The sequence below is a fragment of the Petaurus breviceps genome, unplaced genomic scaffold (genome assembly GCF_028583685.1).
Source record: "Petaurus breviceps papuanus isolate PSGF00001 unplaced genomic scaffold, PetGlider_PUasm1.0 129, whole genome shotgun sequence".
In the NCBI taxonomy this organism is placed as follows: Eukaryota; Metazoa; Chordata; class Mammalia; order Diprotodontia; family Petauridae; genus Petaurus; species Petaurus breviceps.
Genome location: NW_027185665.1, coordinates 201,692 through 229,404, shown reverse-complemented (window position 1 = coordinate 229,404; position 27,713 = coordinate 201,692). Strand labels below are relative to the sequence as shown.

The 27,713-nt window shown below is 39.5% G+C and overlaps 1 protein-coding gene and 1 pseudogene across 2 annotated transcripts; one reads left to right on the top strand and one right to left on the bottom strand.

Annotated features, from left to right (window-relative positions):
* Positions 1–587: 587 nt before the first annotated feature.
* On the bottom strand, positions 588–14,967 carry LOC138172701 (alpha-methylacyl-CoA racemase-like). Of its 2 annotated transcripts, XM_069102439.1 has the most exons (6): positions 14,525–14,939; positions 13,863–14,006; positions 8,835–8,852; positions 8,692–8,756; positions 5,350–5,536; positions 588–1,357 (listed from the first exon to the last, which is right to left on the bottom strand). In XM_069102439.1, the coding sequence occupies exons 1-6, from the start codon at positions 14,766–14,768 to the stop codon at positions 948–950; spliced, it is 1,068 nt and encodes a 355-aa protein (XP_068958540.1). In that variant the 5' UTR covers positions 14,769–14,939; the 3' UTR covers positions 588–947. The 2 variants fall into 2 exon arrangements, with proteins under 2 accessions (XP_068958540.1, XP_068958550.1); XM_069102449.1 differs by having other exon boundaries at positions 8,692–8,852; positions 14,525–14,967.
* Positions 14,767–23,839, top strand: LOC138173518 (tensin-4 pseudogene; annotated as a pseudogene).
* Positions 23,840–27,713: the final 3,874 nt, after the last annotated feature.

The window sequence follows — 27,713 nt, the reverse complement described above, 5'->3', positions numbered from 1 at the left end:
AGGGTGAAGTGCTTCCTCCAAAAGTTTTTCTCATGACATGAACACCATCAGTCTGCAGCTTAGGGCTTTTTTCTAATTCAACAGACCTGCCATAAGATTAAGTATGGTTCAATAGTGTTTAGAGCCTTTACTGAGTAGAGATCAGTGGGGAAGTTGGAAGAGCAGCCAAAAAAAAAATTAAAAAGGAAAAGCAGATGTGGGAGCAGGGAGGGGGAAGATGAGAAGGGGTGGGTTCAACAGTCAGAGATACACAGAGGCAGCAGAAAGGAATATTTTCATTGCTCTTGAAGGAATCAGTGGAGGTTGTAGTGGATAAGTGTCCTGAAGGTTGGCTCTCTTTATACTAGGCAGGTTGGTGGGTCCGATGGCGGGAGCTAAGGAAAGCCTATGAATTCTTTTTTGCATACTCATGCAGTAGGTATTACTGTTTTTTGTTATGTTTTGTTTTTGTTTTTTGGGTCAGTTACTTCTAAAAAAAGGAAGGTGCCCCAGTTGAAAAACAGACTGCATGGGGGCTACTGGGACTACTCTCTAGAGGTTTCTTTTACCTTTGTCTTAATTCATCACTGAACTTTATGAAATAAGAATTTTATGTTTTACAAAATGACTTCTTTTAATTCGTTTGAAAACATTAAAAGCACTTTCATGTTCACAAATTAACAAATATATTCAAAAGATGAGTTATAAGGCATCTTTTATACACAATCATCTATTGTGAGCATTATCCTAAAAACCCAATATTCTTAAGCCAGAAGTCTCCATGGAAAAATCTGTAGTGAATTCTGTCATAACTGTGCAACCAAAATAATTTTTCCGTTACTAGATACTGTTTGATTAAGATATCCCAACAAATGTAACACCATAATTTCCTCTCTCCATGTAAAGTGCTTATCATTATCCTGTATCATCAATTTATTCTTCAAACCCACTACACTATAATTATGAGTTTACAGATTAGCTTTGAGTGTACTTGTTTCAATAATTTTGTCCGAATTAAGCTGATGAATCTCCTCCTTGCTAAATCCAAATTCTTGAAGCAACTCTTCAGTGTGTCCTCCTTCCAGTGGATTCCTTTTGTTAGAAGGAACAGCTGGTGTTCTTGAAAGCAAAGGAGCAGGTCTGGGGCTCACATTATCATCATCATCAGTGATAAAAGAGCCCCGTTCTCGGTTATGTTCATTAAGGGCAGCTTTCTCCAAACTCAGAACTGGAGTCACACATGCATCTGTGCCATCAAAGATCTTACACCATTCTGCCTGTGTCTTCTTTGCAAATATATCTGCGAATTTCTTCTTTACTTCTTTCCAACCAGAAATACTTAACTGATCTGGAAGTTCATCACAATTTAATCCCAGTCCTGATAAGAGAAAATAAGACATTTTTGTTTAGTGACTATGCTTTGGTAGTGCTTGTAATGCCAAGCAAAGGCAACTTCCCAAGGTTCAAAATACCAGCATAGGTGCTCTCCATTTTATTCAGTGAAAAATTAAGAACAGAGAAAATGAAAATATGACATCATTCAAAATACAGCATTTACCAAGTGTAATTTAATAATCTCCCAGTACTACCCCACCCCTGGACATTACATTCATTTAATCCATCCCAAAGACCCTCTTCTAAGTACTACTCCACCCCTAGGCTGTACCTTCATTTAGTCCATTACAAAGACCCTCTTCTCAAATGGAGATTAGTTTCCAATCATAAGTAAAGTACATTCACTTGTTCAATCACAGAGCACAAAAAGGTCAAAAGTTCCCCACCCTTGGATCACAATTGAATCTACCCCAGAGTTACAACAAGCTTAAGCACAGCACTTAATAGTCAAAGAGAAGTCTTTTCTTCATCTTGCCACAGGCAAGTTCTCAGCAATCTTTGTTCCTGGGGAGCCAAACCTTAGCAAGGCCACAAGATACATTGCCAGTGTCTTCATTAATTCATTCTCTGTCTGCAGAACAGTCCTAGGACCCCTGAAAACATTAGCAAAACCCTCTTCCAGGATTTCTGTAAACATACAACAAGAAAATCCTTCAGGGCTTCTGAACCAACAGCAAGGTTCCAGGACCTCTGCAACAAGAGCACTGTCCTTCACCAGCGGACAAATCTGGCAAAACAACATCAAAACAGACAGACAAAGTATCAGCATAACAGCCATGTCTCCTCAGTCCTTGGCAGCTCTGGGTGGTAGCTCTCAAAAGTCCTAGGCAATTCAAACTGGCCCTCAGCAATCCTCTCCGTCTCTCTCTGCCTCCTAGATGCTGCTTCCAAAAAGTTCTTCTGCCTCTCTCTTGTCTCTCTAAATCTATGTCACCAGCTCCTCCCAGTTCAGGACTCTCTTTTCACATCAACAAGTCTGTCCCACAAGTGGGATTCACAAGCTCTGGGTTTTAACACAATCAAACTAAAAACCAAGCCAATACAGGGGGGATCTTTAAATTACATTACTATTACAGTGCTTAAGTCATACCATTAATGGAAATGGATTGTGAGCCCCACCCCAATAAAGATTCAAAATATATTATCTCAAGTGGATCAGGAGAATATAGTATATGACAAGAGAGCCAACAGTATACATTTTATGATTACATGCTGTTTAAAAGAACGGTGTTCAGCTAGTCTAGCCTTACTTTTCTCTTTGTTTGCGGAAGTAAAATGTTATCCTTCAGATTAATTTCAAAGAAAATTTGTTTATAATAGGATAATTCTCTAGTTGTAAATTTTCTATGGTTATACATTCTCTAAATATAAAATTCTCTAAAGTTATAATACTTGTAATTTGACATTTGTAACTAAAACTAAATGATTTAATATTTATAGCAACATTCTTTTTGTGGTAGCAAAGAAATGGAAACAAAGCAGATTTCCATCCATTGCAGAATGGCTGAGTAAATTATTGTCCAAGAATTTAATGCACAGGAAGTGATGACTACTACAAAAAAAAATAGAAAAAAATCATATGAAGTGATGGAAAGTGAAGAAGGGACAAAAAGATAATATACCCAATGACAATAATGCAAATAAAAAGAACCACCACAAAATTATCAAAAATGAATGCTGAAAAGCTATGAAGAAAAAGTTTGCTCCAGAGAAGAGACATGAGTAGCTACCACCTATCCCCACCCTCACCTTGCTCTTTTCAAAGGGAGAGGGCTATATATGGGAGGGATGGTGGTGGCCATGGGTGTGAAACATGGCATATATTATCAGATGGGTTTTTTTTTGATGTATTGATTGGTTTTGCTGGGTTTTTTCCTCTTCTTTCTTTTTTTTCTTTCTTTTTTCTGAATTTCTTTGTTATAAGAGATGGCTGTCTGAGAAGGGGCTAGGGGAGGAATTTTGGTGATAGACAGACCAATGGATAGAAAGATACAGATATAGATATATCAGCCATCTCTTCCCTCCATGGAATTAAAAAAGATTGAATTTTGAAATTATTATTTATAAAAATTCAAATTAAAAATATTTCTCAGAAAACTATTAATGGAAAGAAAATTTTTTCTGCTACAGAACCATTTATCAAGACTTAAAAGATAGAAAGAAAAAAATCCATTCTACTGCACATTTTGGAGCCGACAAATACTAAATAAAAACTAAAATACTAAAAACACACACATACTGAAAGAACATCTTAATAATTATAGAGCCATGGTGGTTATACTGTTAACAAGACTTTTGAATATTCATTTAGCTCCAAAGTATGTCACAGAATGTAGTTTAGGCCTAGAATTTAAAATGAAGATGATGTATTTCCCACTCTGTGTTTTTGCTGAAAAGTACTCCATATGGTTTAGACCATTTACTATAGTCATTTTTTTATTTCTCACCTAGAAGTTGGTTAAACTGTTTCAAAGTATTTTTATGGTCCTGGAATCCCTCAGATTACAAGCTGATAACTTTGATTCATAGAATCTACTTTTAAAACAACTTAATGTTGTTACTGCTGTTGTCATTCAATTGCTTCAGTTGTGTCCAACTCTTTGTGACTCCACTTGGGATTTTCTTGGCAGAGATACTGGAATGGTTTGCCATTTCCTTCTGCAGCTCATTTAACAGGTGAGCCAACTGAGGCAAACATGGTTAAGTGACTGGCCCAGGGTCACACAGCTAGTTAGCATTTGAGACTGGATTTGAATTTAAGTCATCCTGACTACACGCCTGGCAATCCATACACTGTGCCACTTAACTGGCCCAATGTCATGTAATATTAAAGCCATAAATTTAAAACAGCTAAATATATTATGCTAAAAAGAGTTTATCTTACTCATACTGCAGTATGTAGTCCTTTTAAACATATCATAATGGATCTATCTCTGAAATAAGATACAACTTAGAAAAATTCTAATACATATGAATGAAATAACCTTGGCACAGTTATTCAGCTAGCAAGCAAATTTTGAGGAGCAGGATTACTAACATAAGGAAATGGGAAACTTGTTAATAATTGCAAGAAGTCTACAATGACATATACCATTACTAAAACCCTGTAACTGGAATTCTACATGTGATTATAAATTGATGAACCACCAAACTTACAAATACTTCCAAGGGTCAATAAAAGAATAGGAAATATTCAAGTGAGTAGATGACTTCATCTATTAAAGTACTATTCCAATGCCAGCAGAGTGTAATTTCTGGCAATTCCTAGCATGAAGTGACAAGCTGCGTGCCCATTATCAGAGTGGCAGCCCAGCTACATTCACTCAAAAGGTATTCACTCAAATAAAATCAGTAATTTTAATTTAATTTAATTAAGTAAATTTAATTTAATTTAATCAGTAATAAAATTCAGATAGGCTGATCACCAAAACCTTGCTCGCTAGGTGATGATTTTCTTTTTGGTCACAGCAACTCATACATTAGAAAGAGTTTGGATATGTGTTGGTAAAGTGGGTATTCACTCAAATAAAATCAGTAATTGTTTAAAGGTATTTGAAGTGGATCACTTACAAAGCGAAAGTGGGGGCATGTACTGGGGATGAAAATTCACATGGTAAGCTTGTATTTCTACCCTGCTGCATTAGCACAGTAATGAAAAAGTAATAAATGTATGACTGAATTGAATGACGGAGATTTTAAGTACTTAAAAGGTCTTAACATTGTCCTTCAAATATTGTCCTTCCACATGTCCTTCAAAACTCAGAAAGATTACAAGAACCAAATGTGAATTTTTTTAATTAGGAAAAACATAACCTATAATATTAAATGTTAAAGTAAATTATAATATGTTGTTTACTCAGAACATAAACTCATAGGAAAGCAGCATTTTAAATTTCAAAGGGTCACCCAAATAATCCGAGACTAAAACACTTATAAAAATAGACAAACAAGCAGGGGCTTCCAAACACTTGTTACCATTAATCAGCAGTGCATAGAACTGAGGCTCAATGGCACCAACAGCCATAAATTTCCCATCTGAAGTCCTGTACGTTTCATAGAAAGGTGCTCCACCATCTAACACATTCTGTCCTCGAGGCTGGCTCCACAGTACTGTGTTTTGTGAATGCCACAGAAAAGAACCTAGATATGCTGTTCCTTCCACCTGGAAAGAAGCAAAATAAGTGTCATTTGGTTTACAAATTAAATAGTTGATACAGATTGTTCATATGGTAAAGAACAAAATCAGTTTCAGCAGGTTTTTGTGGGTGGTGTTGTTTCTAAGAGTTGGTATAGAAACACTTTCCATGTTAGAAAAACAGAATTAATTTTTTAAGGGAACTTAAATTTAAAGCTACAAAGGAACTCGGCAGTGAAGTATAACCCCTTATTTTACAGATGAAAACACTGAGGCTGAGAAATATTAAGTGACTTGCCCAAAGTCCCATAGTTAGTACATGCTGGAAGCGTGATTCAAACCCTGGTCTTAACTCCAAAGCAAAGTGCCTATGCACTTCACCACCCTATCTCTCATGCAATAATACCTCCTTAATGAATCAAAGTTGTGGTTAGTCCACCAGGGAATTATTTCACTGGAGAGGAATATTGCCTGGCCCCAAACCCCCAAAAGCTGTCTACAGACAACCTGAACATCTCTTTGTGTTTTTAGCTGTTATGATTTCAGTCCCTGAATTTTCCAGAAATCTTATAGTAAATTTCTTGGTGTTTCTACAATACAGTCACTCTGGGAAGCTTCATCCCAACAATGGATGATCAATTAGAGTAAATCAGTCCCTATTCTCAGCAGATAATTTGCATCCTACTTGATTCAAGACCATCCAAATGCATTCTTTCAACATCCTTCTTCCACACCTCAAACTTCTCCATTTCTTCCCTTCTCCTCTCTCAGAGGAAGTGTTTCTCCTTACAAAGGTTAACACCTGTGCCAATGATCACATTTCTTCCTCCTCCTATGGGGCCTTTGCTTTACTCATCATCCCCCTCTCTGTTATCTTTCATTCTTCTTCTTTGCCTGCTCCTACTCTAAAAATCAAGCAAACAAACAAACAAAAAAAAAAACCTTCCTAAACTCTTCATACTCTCCAACTACGATTGCTAGCCAAGCTTCTTGGCAAAGAAATATATACTTATTACCTCCACTAACTCATGCCCACTCACTCCTCAACTTCTTGCCACTTGGTTTCAGTCCCTGCCATTCTACTGAAACTACTCTCTCAAAGATCAACAATGACCTAATTGCCAAATTACATGGTCTTTTCCAAGTCCTCACCTACTTTTGTCTCCTGTGGCATAATGAAGTTAGAGACTCTAGAGTTCAAATCCAGTTTCAGACATTTATTTGCTTTGTGACATTAAGCAAATAATTTAATTGGGATATAAAATGAGGAGAATTATTCACAGTGCTGACTTTGTAGAGTTGTGAGAGTCATACGAGACGATATATTTTAAAAATACTTTGTTATCCTTAAAGTATTAGATAATTATCAGTTGTTATTGCTAGTGATCTCTACTCCTTTGGATTCGGTGACATGTTCTCATCCTTCTCCAGTCTGTTTTTAACCTTCTTTCTTTGTCTCCTTCACTGGTTTTTTAACCTCCTCCTTGACATGAACCAGGCATTCTCCAAGGTTCTATTCTCAGGATTCTCTCCTTTGACTGTTTCATTCCCTCCAACAGATTCATGTAATCACCTCTTAGGGTCACAGATCTGGAGCTGAGTGGAGTCTTAGAGATCAGGTTCAACTTTCTCACTTTATAGATGAGGAAGACGTGGGCCAGAAAAGTGAAGTGAAGGCCAGACATCACATACATAGCACAGGGCAGAGCTGGGATTCAAATAAAGGTCCTCTGACGTCAAATTCAACACTTTTCTATTGTGCCACGATTGCCAGCTGTTAGATTAATATTTCTAGAAAGTCTAAAAAGCTCTGGAATTCTTAGCACCTAGTCACTTGTCAAAGCAGAAAGGGTCCCATTTTGTATTTTTCTTTGTTTCATAGGTTGCTCCCGGGAAAAATGATTATAGTAATAGAAATGAAAAGAATTATTACAAAGAAAAGAACTAAGTAATCGTAATGACAAATCTTCATCATAGAGAATGGCAAAATGTAACTCCCTTTCTGTGGCAAAGTGGTGGTCAAGGTGTATACAACGTTGCATATACTGATGGACAGAGTCACCTGTGTGATTTAAATTTTTTTTTTTCTTTGCTACATGGAAGGGTTCATTGACAGGAAAGGAGCCATATAAAAGGAAAAATCTGTGATTTAACTTGAAAAATGACTCTAGGGTTTTTTCCATGAGGCAGATAAGCTTTACAGTTTCAAGACAATTTTCTGTTAAAAAAAAAAAAAAGCTTCCCTCAGCCTTTAAGATCTCTCCCGCTGAACAGACCTTTAATTGACTGTTAGCTAATAAGCAGAACAACCTTACTCAGCCTTGCCAACATTTCTTATCAACTAGGAGCTTCCATGATGATTTCTTTCTACTCTTTGCATCCCAATCATCTTACGGCAAAGCAAAAAGAAAAGGTAGAATGAAAGCAAGCAACTTATGAGAAGCTGGACTAAGATGGTCTTAGAATCCTAATATGCCAATAAAGTAAGCAGGTTTACTTTCTTCCTCCAATTAGAAAAATGATGGTTTCTTAACTATTGCTATTTTCCATTTGAAGCCAATTGTTTCGATACCTAATTTGCATCTAATACTTAAACTTCATTAATATTTGCACTTCCCTTCATCATTTTACAATTTGGTTGTCTTTTGAAGAACTACACCTTTTCTCACAATGACTTTAAAAAACACTTTAAAGAAGAAAATAGCAGGAGTTTAAAACAAGAGATAAAGAGATTTCTGTACAATAGTACATTAAAATACTGTATAATAATTATCTAGACTAGAAACATATTAAATAAAAATTCATGTTTCTAGTGGGTTAGTGGGAGAACCTGAATCTGTTGTGTTAAATAAACACTCTCTTTTCCTTTAATTTGCCAAGAAGCACTTTCTGAGGGAAAGTATGATTTAAACTTAATTTAGAAGTTGGAAACCTGATAGTCTAATCTGGAGATAAGAAGGGGAAAAATGTACTGAAGTACTAGGTATAAATGAGGGGAATTAAATGGTTAGAATGTTAACCAGAGCTAAATGTTAACCAGGATAAATTTAGGATGTATAACAAATTATATGAGGCTATCTTGAGAAAGTAATTTCCTTAGAAATTTGGATGTTGCTTCAAATGTCAAAAAATGCACTTGGTAAAAAATAGGAGGTATTTTGTTTTCAGTAATGGAAACTTACCATACTTGCATCAATGACCTGACCTTTGCCAGACTGTGTACGTTCATAAAGAGCCAACACAATGCCTAATGCACATGTCAGACCACCACCACCAAAATCAGCCAGAAGATTGAGTGGTGCATAAGGAGTCTCACTGCTCCTGCCTAATTTCGACAGCACACCTATACATTTAAAAAGAAAATAAGAGACTGAGATTAATTATCCAATGAATTTAAAACCCATTTTTAATTAAAACTTGAGTTTTTTAAAATCCAAAGTATTTTTTTTAAAGCAATTGGGGTTAAGTAACTTGCTCAAGATTACACGGCCAGTTATTTCTGGGTGTGGTGCTGAGTATCTGAGCCCAGATTTGATCCAGGTCATCCTGACACTGGAGCCGGTGCTCTTACTCGCTGTGCTACCTGGCCGCCCCATTCCAAAGTATTTCAGTCTTTAAAAAATAAAACTTTTTTTTTTAATTCAGAGGAAAGCTTTCTCTTTTTCTTTCCTACATTTGTAAAGACATTTCTTATAAACCAACCTGTTTTCTCAAATTCTAATCCAGTTGCTTGTGTTACTGTGCTTTTATATTTTTACTCAAGAGTTCAAGACATTAATGAATATTACTATCTCACAGACTCCATAGGACAGTATGAAAATCTCCATTTCTTTGATAAAGCCTCACTTCTTGGCCCATCCTGGCTAAGATCAATTATAGTAATCTTGACAAATCCATGATTTTATAGGTTCAGGGATTCTTTCCTCTGGTGTAACTCACAACCCTACTTCTCCTGTGCAATTTTTAGCCATGTGACCTCCATATACCTCAGTTTCCTCAACTGTAAAATGGAGATGAAAATAGTGCCTACCTCACAGGGTTGTTGTGAGGATCAAGTGAAATATTAAGCACTTAGCACAGAGTAGTCATTTAATAAATGTTTGTTTCCTTCCCTTCCCCCCCTCTAGAGTACTGAGCCAAAGCAAGAACAGACTTCTTTTGATTTATTTAATACTTCATGGACCATTGGAAGACACTCATAGTGTCCCACTGCGATCCCTCACTCTTATATCATGGGCCCAATTCCCTTCATAATCATCTGTAACCTCAATAATGTTTTCTATTCTCCATCTCATTGGCAGTATGTTATACACTACGACAAATTTTCTCATTGGCTTTAAGTATACTTGTAGTTGGGATTCTTCCAAGATTAGCTTTCTTCATTAAAAGTCCTACTCCAATGACTCATCATAATGCAGAGATACACTAGGTTCTCAAGAATTATGCCAGCATAATACAAACTCTGGCAGGTGCTAGTTGAACTGGAAATGCTTTCAGTACAGAGGCCTAATGCCAGCCTAAGCATTTCTGAGAACTACCTTAGCTAACTGGAACACAGAGCAAAAAAGTGATGAATTTTTAAGCAATTGCAGTTCTCAAAGATTGTCCATTAAGTCACAGAGGGTTTGTGTGAAAAAAATTCAGTATCCATAAGTAGACACCACATCAATGAAATTATAAATCATAATACTGGAAGATTTTTAGCCAAATACTCTGTTGAATTCTCCGTGGATTTATTTTCTCTTCAACAGCTTTCTCTACTCATGAAACAACGCTATTGGAAATCTTCCAATATCTTCCTCTGGAATCTTTCCAAAGTGATATTATGTATGAAAAAAAAAGGAAAATGATAAATAAATGTTGGAGAGGATGTAGGAAAATTGAGACACAAATGCACTGTTGGTGAAGTTGTGAATTGATCTAATAATTGTGGAGCTCAGTTTGGAACTGTGCCCAAACGCTAAAAAACAGTGCATACCCTTTGATCCAGCAATACCACTGCTAGATCTGTATCCCAAAGAGATTTTTAAAAAAGAGAGAGAAAAAAAACTACAAAAATATTTACAGCAGCTCTTTTTGTGGTGGATAAGACTAGGAAATTGAGGGGATGCCCATCAATTGGGGAATGGCTGAATAAGTTGTGGTATATGATTATAATGGAATACTATCGTGCTACAATACATGACAAAGCAGGATGATTTCAAAAAAATCTGGACTTTCATGAACTTATACAAAGTGAAGGGAGCAGAACCAAGAGAATATTGCATGCAGAAATAGTAACATTGCAAAATGAAAAACGGATCCGAGACAATCCCAAAGAGCTCGTGATGAAAAGTGATATTCGCCTCCAGAGAAAGAACTGTTATCTGAATATGAACTGAAGCTACTACTTTTCACTTTTTTTTGTTGTTGTTCAAGTTTCCTTGCACAAAATGACTAATATGGAAATGTTTTACATGATTGCACATGTATAACCTATATCAGATTGCTGTCTTGGGGAGGGGTGTGGAGAAGGGAGAGATAGAATTTGGAACTCAAAACTTTTTTAAGAAGTTAAAATTATTTTTACATGTAATAGAGGAGAAAAAATAAAATATTATTTTAAAAAATTAACATTATGCTCCACAATTCATGCTGCCATGAGTGGCCATTTCTTTTCACTCAACAAAGAAACTGAGTGCTGGCTAATAATTTCTGAGACTCTGTGGGCTGGTCTTTGGACAGCAGACAAAGTTTGAATTAAGCCTACATGTGAAACCTCTATGGCTTGGTAGAACATGGCAGATAAAACTTGAATTCCAAAGTACAGTCATCAAAAAGACCTCGAATCATCTCTATGCCATAATAAGGCTTTGGGAGAGAATTTTTGCAAAGGGATAATATCCTACTACTTATAACAGAAAGTAAAATAAAGTATTTTCAACACATTTTCATATTATTCATGTTGCATAGAAGAATTATAATGAATAGAAGAAACCATGAGAAAAAAAAAAAGAAAATAGTCTGCTTCGCTCTGTATTCCAACTCCATAGTTCTTTCTCTGGATGTAGATGGCACCTTACATCTTGAGTCCCTTGGATTCATCTTAGGTCCTTGCATTACTAAGAAGGGCCAAGTCTATCAAAATCAGTCATCGCATATTCTGGCTGTTAAGGTGTACAATGTTCTCCTGGTTCTGCTCACTTTACTCAGCTACAGTTCATATAAGTCTTTCCAGATTTCTCTGAAGTCTGCCTGTTCATAATTTCTTATAGCACAATAGTATCCAATTACATTCATATACCACACCTTGTTCAGCCATTCCTCAATCGATGGGCATTCCCTTAATTTCCAGTTCCTGGCCACCACAAAAAGAGCTGCTATAAATATTCTTGTACATGTGGGTTAAATAAAGTATTTCTTCAAGAATACATAAGGATAAGGGATGGAGTTCACTGAGAGAGCACACTCTGGGTGGGAAAATTCATTCTGCCAATGGAGACCTTCAAATATTCTACAATTTATAGTCTTAAGAGTTCTTTGGGCCACTGGGAGGTTAAGTGACTTGCCAAGGGTCACACAGTGAAGTCTCTCTCTGAGCACCAGTTTCCTGATCTGTAAAATGGAAAATAAAATACCTATATAGTCAATCTCATAGGATTACTGTTAGGAGAGTGATCTGAAAGCACTACTGAAATTCAAAGTTATTTCTTGACAGTAAACTGTATTTTCTAAAATTTTTGCTATCTTTCTACTCATTTTCACATTGAAATCAGAGGGCAGAAAAAACTTTTCTTAGTCTTGAGAAGTTATCAAGTTTTCAGAGAAATTATTGATTTCATCCTCTGCTATAATGGCATATAAGCTACTGTTATCTTCAAGATAATCCATATGCTTATTATTATAAATGCAAAATGAGATGAGAAGACCAAATGTCCAATCAAATTATGTTATTTTATAATAAAATCAACTAGGTGAACTTCTTTATTTGCTTCTCTGAGGAGGTTCTATGAGTTGACTTTCCATTTGGCTATAAATTCTTCATGTTTTTCATTTCACTTGTACTAAGAATGTCAAAATGTAATGTCTACTTCTTATATACAAATGCCATACTTTATGAGACATAATAGTTAAATGCATTTCTTTTGATATCTTAAGAATTACATAATTCTTAGTATCCTTCCCCTCCTTTCTGTATTTTGTTAGAGTAGTGCTTGGACAGTAGACACAGTCTGCTAGATCTGGAGTCTGAATTAAAATATGGCATCAGATATTAGCTGTATAACATGAACATATAAATTAAGCTTTGCTTGCCTTAGTTTCCTCATCTATAAAACAGTGATAATAATATTACCTACCTTCCAGAGCTATTACGGAAACAAAATGAATTAATATGTATAAAGCAATTTGTAACCCTTATTGTACTATATAAATGCTAGCTATTATTATGATTATTAAAGTTTGTTGGCTTCTAGAACATGCAGGAATGTGTGTTTCCTTTGTCTAAGCCTTTGAAAAGCAAGGGTGATTTCATGCCTCAATATGGAAATGACATGAAGTTTCTATGGAAGGATAATCACTTTCTCTTTATAAAAGAGACTCAAAACATGAACACCAGGAAACATTAAAATGATCAAAAGTGAAAGTAAATGTGAAAACTGCATGTGGGAGAAAATATTAATTCTTTTTTGTCAGCGATAATAGTTCACATTAACATAGCACCTTGTGATTTAAAGAGCACTTTTTTTATATTAAGACAAGTATGTTTTCACAGTATTTCTTACAAAAAGATGAGTAGCATAAAGTATCATTTATCCTTATTCTAAATAAGAAAGCTGAGGAAGTCCCAATTGGTTAAATGACTTGCCAGTGGTCACATTATTAATAAATGCTGGAGCTGGAATTTAAACTCAACCTTCCTGACCCCAAGTCCAGAAGGAATGCTTTCCATTATATTATAGTATGCAGGCTCTCAAATACAGAACACTTCAATATGATATCATAGGGAATGCAAGAGTTCCTTTGGTCAGTACTCACTCTTATTTAAGGGTCGTAATTGTCAAAATAATGAAATTAGGAAATCCTATTGGGTCTATTTCATGCCCTACAACGCTTACCAACAGGGTAATCATATGGACAAAAAACAATGGCAAACTTTAAAGGGCTCAAGGAGCCTACAGAAAAGTTTGGAATTAGTCATCTCACAAGTCAAATCAACCTCCCTTACTGAGTTAATAATCTCTAATTAAGGCTGTTCAAGATTTGATACTTGATCATATTTCTAATTTCTTGTTGAAGTGAACTAAACCATAGACCAGGAGCGGAGTGGATTTAATAAAATGTAAAAAAAAAAAAAGAATATTCCCCAACGTACCTGACAAGGCCAAAAAATTGATATCATGACCTGCTACTTTTGACAAACTTCCCGATTGACCAAATCCAGTCAATCTGGCATAGATAAGCCTTGGATTGTCCTTCTGCAGAACCTCTGGACCAAGTCCAAATTTCTCCATGATACCTAAGTAGAATGTAAACATTTAAAGTCATTTTTTTTTTTATTTTAAGGTTTTCTTCCTTTTTTTACTTCTTTCTTTTTTTTTTTTTTGGAGGGGAAAGGCAGGGAAATTGGGATTAAGTAATTTGCCCAAGATCACTAGTCTGAGGCTGGATTGAACTCACGTCTTCCTGACTCCAGGGCGGATACTCTATTCACTGTGCCACCTAGCCACCCCTAAAGTCATTTTTTTTTTTTTGCTTAACAACTTTAAGAATCTATGAAAAACTAGTTATTTATATTTATCAAGTTTAGCTCAGCCCTACGAACTAAAAATTATTTGTAGCTTTCCAAAGGCAGGTTTTTGAAACCTATCCGGCAGTGATGTAGAGGTGCAGGGATATGGGAAGGGAGTGAGGGAGGGAAGAAGAGAGAAAGAGAGTAGGGGCCTAGGTAGGGCAGGGGGAGGGAGGCCGAAAGGAGACGGAAGGGGGAGGAGGACCCGAGGACGTGGGCTGGAGCTGGGGGTTTCTCGCTCCCACCTGGCCGGAAGGACTCTAACAGCACGTCCATCTGGCGGCAGAGCCTGCGCATCACGTCCGCCCCCTGGGGCCGCTTCAAGTCCAAGGCCAAGGACCACTTCCTTCTGGCCATCCATTTAGGGTCGTGGTGGCCCAGCCGCTCTACTCGCAGCACCTGGGCCCCGAAATCGGCCAGGATCATGCCGCAGTGGGGTCCTGGGGCCAAGCCAACCAGCTCCAGCACCCGGACCCCTTTGAGAGCCATGGGTGATCTCCCGAGGCCCGGGAGCCCCTCCTGCTGGGAGGGGCAGTGCTTTAGTAACCGGAGAGGCTTCCTGGACTTGATGCCAAGGCTGCAGGGTGAGGGACGGTGCTTTAGTGACCCGAGAGGCTTCCTGGACTTGATGCCAAGGCTGCAGGGAGGGGGGCGGTGGTGGGGGGCGGCGGAGCGCCTGCGTAGTGGCGAAAGTGAAGCCCGGCGCCCTTACTCGGATCTAGCGAGGTGCCCTGGAAGAGACTGACTATAAGTACTTCCTGACCCATCCCCCTTCCCTCCTTCTTCCTCCTCCCCCCTCCTCCTTCCTTTCCTTTCCTTTCCTCCCCCTCCCTTCCAGGCATTCCGGACAGCTCCCTAAAACTATGAGCTTCTGAGGAGCTGCCTATGTGCATTGCTAGAGGAAATTCTTCCCAGAAGCTCCAGACACCCATGAAATCACAGGTTCTGTCCATACGTTGTTTTCATCCACAGTAATAATTTATCTATCGCCTTAAGGTTTGCAAAGGGCTTTATATATGTAAAGGATCTCTTTCAGGCCTGTGCCTTTCCTATTCTCATTTACAGATGAGAAAAGTAAGGCTGAGAGTGACTGAGTGAATCGCTCTCGGTCAGACAAGTCAGAGGCAAGATTCAGGCTCAGGTCTTCCTAATGCTAGGTCTAGAACGCGCCCTTGCCCTGTATCAGCTCCGCTGTATTGCCTGTGCCTCAAAGGAACAACAGTTTTATCCATGTGTGTTCTTGGCAGTTACTCATGCAATTACAACACAATCACAAAACCTCAGTCTGACTTCCTGAGGAGTCAAAAGGATGTAAAATTAAAAATGTAAAAATCCTTGGTCTCATTACCCTTAGGCACAATAGTCCGGTGCCTCCCGGCCCATGGAGTACACTTCAGATGGGCATGATTTGACAGAGTTTGAATAAACCACCGTCAGACACCTACTTCACTCAGTGAAATTGATCAATAGAGATGGAATAGTAAGTACCTCTTACAGGTCTAGAGCTAGAAGGGTCCTCAGAAGCCTTATATCTCTTTTCAGGGATGAGGAAGGTTACATGACTTGCCTGAGGTCACAGAGGTAGGAAAGCATCAGAGGAAAGTTGGACTCCGGGTCTCATGACTTCAGGGTCAGTGCAAGTTTTATGCTCTCTCTTCTGTTGCCATAGATAAACTGTATGTGTTACTGCCAGACATACTACAGCAAATACTATATTATTTGGTAGTTGGCACAAGAGAGAATTTAGGGAAATTCAAGAAAATTCTGAGAGATCCATCCACTCTGTCATCCAGATGTCCCCTGCCGCTCTACATTCCTTTGATTCTGTGATCATGGGTGTGGATTTTTCCCCCACCAGCGCATGCAACCATAGATAATTTTACATCATCTATGCCATAAAATATTGGGAAGAAATTATGCCAACAAATGAGAGTTTACCAAAGTAGTAGTATCTACTTATCTACAGGTACAAATACCTACATTTTTCATATTCTTCCTTAAAACTTTGCTTAATGGTCAAGAATATTATTCAATAACTATAACTCTGTTTTTTTCTTTTGTCCCATGCATCATACTGAGCAATGCATTCCTTAAAAAAAAAAAAAACTTTATATCTTCGTCAGCGTATCACTAATTTCTGAATATATACCTCTCCCTTCTCTCCAAAGTCCTCCCTTGTAACAAAATTTAAAAAGAGAATAAAAGCAATTCAGTGAAACCAAAATATTAGTGCAGCATTCCACACCCATATCCTACTACCTGTGCAAAGGGTTAAGGAATTCTTCCCTATGTATCATGTAAATTACTTAAAAATATGGATTTTGGAAAAACTTCTCACTAGAGTTGGTTTTTTTTCTTTGCATAGAAGTCTAACAAGATATTTAAGATCCAAAGTCCAAAGTTAGTTTGTAAGGATGTCTCTCCACCCCCACACCATTACTTACTTTAGGGATTAAATAGGTTTTTCTGTGATGTCAAGTATGACCTGGTGCCCAGTCAGAATTACCTTGTCTCTTCCCAAGATTTTGTAACTCGAGATTACTTCCAAATATGCTTCAGCAGATGGGAGACCAAAGAGATCTTTTTCTTTCAAGAGATGATTGAGTCCTCAGAGCAATCATGATCCAAAATTTCTGATGCAACTCGGTTACTTTGTGCATAAGCATGAGTACCTCCTCCCACAGTACTGACTATTCTCATGGACTTTCATTTTGAAGCCAAAGGTTCAGGTTTCATAACTGTTTTCTCTTCTTAACTGCCAAGAAGATAGTCCTCCCTGACTATAATCTTGGAATAATATAAGCAGAACCACGTCCAAGATTGTATTTTGCCACCCCATGGAGTTACATGACCTAAGAGCAAGGATTAGATTAGGTAAAATTTTAAATCAAGTGCTATCTTGTCCCACAAGGAAGGGGGTAGGAAAGGCTAAGAAACAGAACTATTATATATCTAGAACTGGAGAGGATCTTGAAGTCTACCTTCCCCCATTTCACATTTAAGGAAACAGACCCAGGGATATTAAGTGCCTTGCTAAAAGTCACTCAGGTATCATCAGAGGAGGGATTTGAACTCAGGTCCTGTGACTCCAGATCCAAAACTCTTTCCACTAAGCCATAGTAGAGAAGACTTCATGAAGAAGAGTTCATGTTAGGCACCCTAGGGATCATTCATACTTTGATCTTAATGAAGTTGCGGAGGCTGATTGAGGCAAAGTAGCTTGTCCAAAGTCGCACAGCTGGTTATTGGCAGAGCAGGAACACTTGCAGTTGACATAATTTGTAAGATCAGAAAGCACCTTAAAAGCCAGTTAGCACAACTCCCTCATTTTATGGAAGTGGAAACAAACGTGTGAAAAGATGGAGTGATTTGCTCAAGATCATGCAGGGAGGAAGTATCAAAGGTGGGATATGAACCAGGGGCTTCAGACTCCTAATCCACTTCTCTTTCTATTAGACCATAATGCATCTTGCATCAGTTCATCTCAACCAGTACTCAAGAAGTAACTGTCTGCTAGCGCAGTGCTTGATATACTCTGGGATGCAGGGGTTTAATACAAAGATATTTCCCTTCACCAAAGAAATTTGCATTGTGGTTGTAAGATGAGAAACCTACATGAAATGGTTAAATAATATCAACTGTGGATATATGTTAAATCCAAAAATGAGTAATGCAGATAGTCGAATGTTGTCCTACCTGTGCAAAGAATTAGAAAACACGTCCATTAATTGAGGGGTGGCTGAACAAGGTGTGGTATATGATTGTGATGAAATACTACTGTGCTATAAGAAGTGAGGGGAATAGTTTCAGAAAAATCTGGGAAGACTTATATGAACTGATACAAAGTAAAGTGAACAGAATGAAAAGAACATTGTACATGATAACTGCAATATTGTAATGATGATCAACTGTGCAAGATTTAGCTATTCTAATCAATAAAATTATAAAAGACAATTCTAAAGGATCCATGATGAAAAATGCTATCCAGCTCCAGGGATAGAACTGTTGAGCTCTGAGTACAAGTTAAAACATAAAGGCATACCTCATTTTATTGCACTTCACTTTATTGTGCTTTACAGATATTGTGGTTTTTTTTTTTTTTACAAATTGAAGGTTTGTGGCAATACTGTATCAATCAAATCTATTGGCATCATTTTTCAACAGCATGTGCTCACTTTGTGTATCTGGTAATTCTTGAAACATTTCAAACTCTTTCATTATTTTTATATTTGTTATGGCGATCTGGGATCAGTGATCTTTGACGTTAGCTATTGTAATTGTTTTAGGACATCACAAACTGTGCTCATATAAGATGACGATCTTAGTAGATAAATGTGTATGTTATAACTGCTCCACTGAAAGGGGAATGGGAATCTATTCTCTCTGTCTCTTTCTGTCTGTCTCTCTGTCTCTGTCTCTCCCTCTCCCTCTTTTACTCCTTCTCCCTGACCTCTGGCCTTCTCTATGATGAAACAATACTGAAATTAGACCAGTTCAAATACCCTACAATTGCCTCTAAATGTTCAAGTGAAAGAGTCAATCAGTACAGCAAACTTCATTGTTGTCTTATTTTAAGAAATTGCCAAAGCCACCACAATCTTCAGCAGCCACTACCCTACTCACCAGCAGCCATTAACATCGAAGCAGGACCCCTCACAAGGAAAAAAGATTATGACTCACTGAAAGATTAGAGGATTGTTAACATTTTTAGCAATAAAATACTTTAAATTATAGATGTATATTTGTTTAGATATAAGACTATTGCTCACTTTAATAGATTATCATTTAGTATAAATATAATTTTTATATGTAGTGGAAAACCAAAAAAATTGTGTGATTCACTTTACTGTGCTGTTCTGGAACCAAACCTGCAATATTGCCAAGTGTGCCTTTATTTTTTCTTTTTTAATTTTCTTTCTTTTCTTTGGGGTTTGGTTTTTGGGTTTGTGTTTTTTGTGGGGTTTTTTTTTTTTTTTGCAATACAGCTAATATTGAAGTGTTTTGCAAGACTTCACATGTATAATAATTATATTGCTTGCCTTCTCCAGGAGTAGAGAAAGAAAATTTGTAACTCAAAATTTAAGAAAATGAATGTTATAAATAAATAAATAAATAATCGTCCTACCTTTGACACTTAATGCCGGTGTGACCTTAGGCAAATCATTTATCCTAACTGGGCCCCATTTTCTTCATCTGTAAAATGAAAGGGTTGGATGAGGTGGCCTCTGATGACCCTTTCATCCCCAAATCTATGAACCAATATGATTTCCTTGAGAACATGGACAGGTTTGTTTTTATCTTTACGTCTCCAGCTCCTTGTGTAGTACTTTGCACCCAGTGGGCCCCTAACTGTTGAGTAACCTAGTTGGCTGTACAAGGTTAAAGGATGAGCAAACCTTTGTCCTGGTCTTCAGGAGGAAACAGCATGGAGTAGATAAGAGTGCCAGAAAGGGCTGAGTTGAAAGCCTGCTTTTATATTAACTGTGTGACCTGAGGCAAATTACTTATCTCTCTGGGCCATCAGTTTCTCTGCAAAATGGTGGCAATAAATATGTAACACTCCACAGGATTGTTGTGAGGGTCAAGATCTTATTTTAAGTGTGTAAAGGTCTTACTTTGTAGGATAAGTAAGAAGTAGGGAAATAAGCATTTACTAAGCACCCTCTATGGGCCAGATACTGGGCAAAGCACTTTATTTGTTCCTCACAACTCAGAGGCAGGTGAGACTTATACCCATTTTACAATTAAGGAAACTGAGACAAATGAGACCAGCACAGCTGGTAAGTATCGGATACCAGATTTGAACTCGAGTCTATCCTGACTACAGACCCTGCGTCCCAAGCACTACACACAGAAGCTTAATGTCACCTGGAGGATCAAGACCAAAAACGACACTCTAGCATCAGGAAGCTTGCATTCTACCAGAGGCTGACAATGTATACACAGATAAGTAACTACAAAGTTTATAGAAAGAAAAAAAAAACCTGGTTTTTTTTTCCTTCTAGTTTTTATTTTTGGGGGAGAGGCTAGAGAACTAACAGTTAGAGGAACCAGCAAAAACCTTTTAGGAACTGGCTTCTGAACGGAATGTTGTAGGGGGCTAGGAATCATGAGAGGTGAGGAGAGGGAATCCAGGGGATCCTGTGCAGAAGCTGGGGGTGGAAAACTGTACACAGCAGAAGGCCAGTCTGGCACACAGAGCATATGGGGAGAATAATGAGGTAGAAAGAGAGATTGGAGCCAGACTGGAAAGACCTTCAAGGGCCAAACAGAAGAGTCTGTCTTCCTAACAACAATGACAGTATCAGCTCTGGAAACAAATGACCAAAAAGCCACCGAGGTTATGTGACTGCTATTAACCCTGAAAATACCAAAGAGCTCACACAGGTTATCACAACTATAGTTAACTCTAAGGAATAAAATAAAAGCAAAGAGCTAACAATGGTCATAAGCAAAAAGCTTTCTTTGTTCTATTGGAGGAGGGAAACTAGACACATGTGCCAAGACCTCTTCTGGAAGGAAACCTGCTTTCGTAAGGCCAAACCTTGACACATATAGCAGTGGCTACACAGTGAGCTGTAGCCCTGACCATGAAGGGTAACAGCAACAATTAGGCAACTTTGATTGACAGCAAGGCTTCATGAGAGATACATCATTCCCGCAGGTGTTTGTCTGAGCTCAGGAACCAACTGGGGCTGGTGCAGAAACATTTCTGGGATTTTGCTGTGGCAGAGTTCATCCAAAGGGTGAGTTCAAAGGATTGTTGTTATGCCAAGCCGAGGGTACAGCTTGCTCACTGGGCTTTAGCTCTGGAAACCAACGTGTCTCCCAATAGTAAAAAAGACAGGGGTGGTCTTCTCAGGGGGTTCCTGACAATAGCTAATATTCATATAGCACTTTTAAGGTTTTTAAAGTGCTTTACAAACAGTCCCTGGGCTAGAGGGGTTTGGGTACTCCTCTCCCAGTAAGGTGGCCCAGCTCTAGAGACCCATTCATGGAACTTGACTTTAGTTGAAGAGGAACCTGGTCTCTAACAAGAGGAGACAGACTCTCTCATTCTCTGACTCTGTTTCCCCATCTTGCAGCTGAAGGGAAAAATCACTTACATCTTAGATTTGGACCAAGTCTATGGACTTCCCAAAATGTAGAAGAAAGGTACTCAATGTACAAAGTAGAATGGTTATAGGACAGCTATTTATTTCCTCTAACACAAAAGAAATACTAAAAACAAAAGATTTTTTTTTTTTGAGCCTCTGTATACTCCGCACCTGGCCGTGAAGCCCGCCTCAGTCCCGGGAGACCAGTTACAGCAGGAGAGCCTCAGGGAAAGCATCTCATCCGAGGTGGACCCAGGCAGCTGTTTCACAGATCTCCTTGGGCACTTGAAGCTAAGGATAACCTCCTTATCAAGACTGGAACAAGGACCGTGGAAGGGTGACCTAAGAACAAAGGGCCACTGACCATGTCCCAAGTGATGTCCACCAGATGCTGATGTCTGTATAGGCCCTCCAGAGGAGACCAGGAACAGATTTCTTCCTGCCCCGAGCACCAACCTGGCCCCCCAGTGTCCATACTATACCACGGATGGCTGGGGGACCCAGGTCCTGATGGCCCCCATGCCTGGCAAGGGACAACCACTCCCCAGCAGGGGCAGTTATGCTCTAAGGAACAGCTCTGGGGCAGGACAGGCAGTACCAACAGTGACCAAGTTGAATCGCCTCCCCTAGCCCAGAATGTATCAGGACACAGGCTAGACTGATGAACTAACTTCCTCCATTGGTTTCTCCCTAGAGAGCCTCAACCAGATGATCCTTGAATTTGACCCTAACTTTGAACTTCTGCCTTCAGGGGCAGAAAGCCTCAGAGCAAACCCAGCCCCAACCCCCAATGTCACAGTATCAAGGAGCAAAAAAGAAGACGCTGAAGTGTTAGAGATAAAGTATATTGAGGTGACATCTGCCAACTCGAGGTGCCAGGAACCCCCTCAGTTCTGTGCCAGTCCCTCAGTCATCCCTTCCTGTGGATCACCTCTCAGTGGTGGTAGCCTCCTCTGCAGAGACACCCCCCGTGAAAACAGTGCCAGCAGAGAAAGCCTCATTTTCTCTGGGAACCAGCATAGGGAACATCACCACCTGCATCAGCAGCCTCCACCTCTAGTGGGAGAGCAGTCATCTCACCACTTGCCCTCCCCTGGTATCTCCATTCCCCATCCCAAGAACAAGCACCCTGGTCCTCAGAGGGACAGCTTTCTCCTGGAAGCTTCTCCAGGCTCAGGAGCTGTGCCAATGCCTTCACTGGGGAGCTGGGCACTGCAGAGAGGCAGTGGGGCTTCTCTGTTGTCCAGCAGCCCAGGCTCCGACACCAGCTATGCGTTTGGCAGCAGCCAATCTTTGCTCTCCACCACCACCTCCAGCCACCAGCCTGCCTACAAATCTCCAGAATGCCCCAGAGGCTCTTCCTCCGGTATCCACAACCCTGGCACCTTGTCTCCCAGTGGGAGACCCAGTTACTTCCACATCCAGAGCCCTGACTCAGGACTAACACCACCAGTCTCCACTGTGGGTCAGCCTGTTGGCTCACACTCACCTCCACTGCAGAAAGAGCATGCCAGCAGCTGCCCCCCATCAATTGCTAATTCCATGGTGGACATCTCCATTGTGCTGATCAATGGCTGTCCAGAACCAGGCCTTGCTTCTCCACAGCCTCGTCGCCGACATCATAGCTTTGTGCGGCCCATGGATGATGCTCCCAGCAGTCCCTATGTAGCCCTCAGAAGCCACAGCAAGACCCCCTCAGATACTTCCCTTATCTCCTTCTCAGAGGGTCCCAGCAGAGACACTCCACCACCAACCATGAAGTTTGTAATGGACAAATCCAAGTATTGGTTTAAACCAAGCATAACTCGGGATCAAGGAGCAGACAGCAGCGACCTTGACCTCATTCGACACTTCCTCACTGAATCATCAGCCAAAGGGGTGCACCTCAAAGGGCTGGAGAGGAGCCCTACTTTGGCAGCTTGTCGGCCTTTGTATACCAGCACTCCATCATGCCCTTAGCCTTGCCCTGTAAGATAATCATTCCCAGGAAAGAATTGGGAGGCGGAGATGGGGCCTCAGATCCCCCAGCAGACAGCAAGGCCTCTCAATTAAAGAAATCAGCCAGCTGCCAAGCCCTGTACCTGACCTCTATGAGTGTGGAGACAATGACCATGGCTGTGCAGAAGGCTGTTTCCACCATCTTTTAGAGAGACACCCTCCCCACACCTACTGTGGTCCATGTTAAGGTCACAGAGTAGGGCATCACCCTTACCGATGTGCAAAGAAAAGTGTTTTTCCGGCACCATTATCCACTTGCCACCCTTCATTTCTGTGGCATGGAATGGGAATAGGAAGTAGCAGAAGTATTGCAAATCTTCCCGGATTTTTGGCTTTATTGCCAAAAGTTTGACAGAGCCTGCAGAAAACATGTGCCATCTCTTTGCTGAATATGACACTGTCCAGCCAGTCTCTCTGGTCATTGATCTCATGAGCACCCTGCTTCTGGATAAAGAGAGGATGTAGGTGTAACAGGAGGTGTAGAGGGCTGCTGGCCAGGGGATGTACCCCCATTTCTCCCTGAACCTCAGGATGTCAGTCCCTTACCTATCTCCGCCTGATAGAGGAGAGAGGCCAAGGCCCCACCTGACTAGCCCCAGGAGGGTCCATGTTGCCATCTCCATGGAAGACTGGAAAGAGAATAATAAAACTAAGTCTAGAGCTAAACCCAGACATTGACAGAACTGTCCTGGTCAGGGCTTTAGCCCTTCAGTAGAGCAGAGTGCAACTCAAGTAATATGTGCTTAGCCCCTGCAACAATGGGATGGGAAGGGTTCTGTCTCTACTTCAGTCTGGCTCCAACACAGGAATCTCTCGAAATGAGCTCACCTAGTCAATGCTACACTTGAAAGCAGTTCAGGTCAGCTCCCCTCCCCAAGCCCCTCACACACAGGATCGCCACCAGCCTCAGCTTCTAGAAAAACTGAAACCTGGGATCAGAACATCTTATCTGGGGATTCTTAACCTGGGGTCAATGAACTTGGTTTTTAATAATATTTTGGTAACTAAAAAAAAACCCAAAAGATTTTAAAGTATACATTGATACAGATATAAACATAACACAATAATCTATAACTCCCACTATAGATTATGTTTGTGTTATATGTTTACTAGCATGCTGAGACATAAAGCAGGACATTTGGTGTGACTTCCCAATAGGTGTTTGACTTTCACTTCAGTGCAGCATTGTCTGAACAGCTTCCTCAAAGTCCATGTCATATATATTAAAGCAAACCAAGGAAGGACTTAGACTTGTCCTGTCAGCAGTCATCTTCTTTTCCAGGAATTGTAGAAGTTTCAGGTAGCACCTTCCACAGAACACCCAACACCCTACTGAGGGACCAGAAGCTTCTGACCTCACAAAATCACAAGGTCATTTCCCAGGTTTGAAACATTCATCTCAGAATTTCTGACCCAGGAAATAAACAGTAGAAAAAGCAGCCAGGGGCCCAATACCCAGATTTAGGCTCACCTAGACAGCAACAGATGCCCTTAGCTGTGGGGGGGTAAAACATGATTGCTATCATTGGGAGGCTTTTATCTCTTTCAGGAGAGTTCCCAGAGAAACACTTCCATCACACATATTCCAGAGAGAAAAAGGAAAAAATTCGAGAGTAGAAGCTGTCTCTTCTTTCAAGTTTACTGGGTAAGTAGCTCTTTCTGATTCAATGGCCAATTTCCTTCCCCGCTTCTGCCATCACAGGAATCAAGGGATTATTGCATCATTCGAAAGCAGGGGATGGTTTTATCACTAAAATCCACAGATGGTTCCCCAGAGGTGACCCAAGTGCCCACAAATTAAAAGGAGGCAGTATCAGTTGATTATTCTCACTAGATACTTGATCCTAGACACATTCAGGAGCTATCAAAGCTTCTTGATCAGGAGAATGGTATCATTAGACATATGTGTAAAAAAATATCCATTTGGCAACTTTGGAAGGTGGGTCAAAAAGGACAAAGACTGGAGTCAATTCAGTGAAAAGGTTATTATAATAGTCCAACAAACATTAGTGAGGGCCTGAACTAGAGTAGTACCCATGTATGCAAAGAGGAGAGGATGAATGGGAGAGACGCTGTTCTCTGTTAGGTCAGATTAGTGTGTCAGATTTAATAGGAGCTGCTATCTAGAGAGACAGAGAGCCTAGATGGGATAGTGTGAGCTACAGAATGGACAAATTTTAGGGTTGAGAAATATGCTATAGATATATGGATTTGTTTCTCCCATTAGGACACCGTATGTAATTAATATTGTGTGTGTGTCTATGTGTAAGTAAGCTAGTTGGTGCAATGGACAGAGTCCTGGGATTGGAGTCAGGAAGATTCTTGTTCCTAAGTTCAAATCTGACCTCAGATACTTATTAGCTGGGTGACGCTAGGCAAGTCATTTAACCCTGTTTGCCTTAGTTTCCCCATCTGCAAAATGAGCTGGAGAAGGGAATGACAAACCACCCCAGTATCTTGACCAAGAAAACCCCAAATGGGGTCACAAAGAATTAGACATGACTGAAAAACAACTAAACCATTATTGCAAGTAGATATTATTTCATTATTTGTACTTCTGTCCCCAGTGTTTAGCACATAGTAGGTGCTAAATGAATACTTTTTAATTGATTGTCAGTAACAAACCTCAGACAGCTTCTGACTGTGATATAACAGTGGATGGAGAAGGCAGATACCATATTAGAGGATGGTATATTTAGAATTGGAAGGAATCTTAGAGGTCATTTAATACAACCCCTTCATTTTGTAGATAGTGAAACTGGGACCCTGAGAGATCAGGTCATTTGTATTTGTATCCCTAGTACCTGGTACATAATAGATATTTGTTGATTGATTACCTAAGGTGACAGCCTTGGAAAGAAAGTTGGTTTGGGATATTCAAATCTATTGTTCTTCCACTGTCCCACACTGCCTTCCTGAGAATGAGTCTTTGTAGGAAATGATCATTTACTCCATGAAATAAAGCTTCCTACTGCAAGGCACTAAGATCAGACTCAGCCCCATATCACTTTTCATCACCAGTCTTGGGCCTATTGTTCTGTGAGCAGACAAGCTTTGACTTAAGAAATCACACTTCCCTTCAATTACATTTTTGTCAGTTGCTAAAAAGATCATATCCTCTATTCTTTTATTCTTTCAGAGCTGAGTCCCCAGGCAGCTGCTGTCTGATAATAAAATACAAAGTAATTTTCACCTGGGGAACAAATACATTTATGTTATTAGCCATTTAAAAGACTACTGTTATCACAAGTTCAGTTATTGCCTTTATTAGATAGAGACAAAACAGTCTAAAAATATGATACTGAAAAGGAAAATAATCATTTTTTAAAATCTCAGTTCTAATAGGAACGGACAATTGTGATCATAGGAGCAGAAAGGGCACCAGCCGTGGTGGGGAGATAAAAGTCCACCAGGATCCCTGGTCCCTGAATTAGGCCCATACTCACCCACTCTGTCCTTTTCCCATGTGTATGATCTCTTTGGGATACAACCCTAAAAGTGGTACTGCAGGGTTAAAAAGTATGCACAGTTTTATGGCCCTTTGGGCATAATTCCAAATTGTTCTCCAAAATTATTGGATAAGTTCCTAAGTCCACCAACAATGCATTAGTGTTCCAATTTTCTCACATCTTCTCCAGCATTTATAATTTTCCTATTTTTTCATGTTAGCCAATCTGACGGGTGTAATGTGGTACCTAACAATTGTTTTGATTTGCATTTCTCTAATCAAGTGATATAGAGCATTTTTTTCATATGACTATATATATATATATATCTTTAATTTCTTCCTCTGAAAACTGCCTGTTCATATCCTTTGTCCATTTACCAATTGGAGAATGATATATTCTTTTTTATTTTAAAGCAATTGGGGTTAAGTAACTTGCTCAAGTTTACACGACCAGTTATTATTTCTGGGTGTGGTGCTGAGTATCTGAGCCCAGATTTGATCCAGATCATCCCGACACTGGAGCCGGTGCTCTTACTCACTGAGCCACCTGGCCGCCCCTAAGCAATTGGGGTTAAGTAACTTGCTCAAGGTTACACAACCAGGTGTTCCTGGGTGGGTGCTAAGTGTCTGAGCCCGGGATTCGATCTCCAGGTCTTCTCAACACTGGAGCCGGTGCTCTTACTCGCTGTGCTACCTGGCTGCCCCAAGAATGATATATTCTTATAAATTTAACTAAGTATTCTATATATTTTAGAAATGAGGCTTTTATCAGAGATACTGGTTGCAAAAATTATTTCCCAATTTTCTGCTTCACTTCTAAGCTTGGTTGCATTGACTTTATACAAAAAGTTTTCAATTTAATGTAATCAAAATGAACCATTTTACATTTCA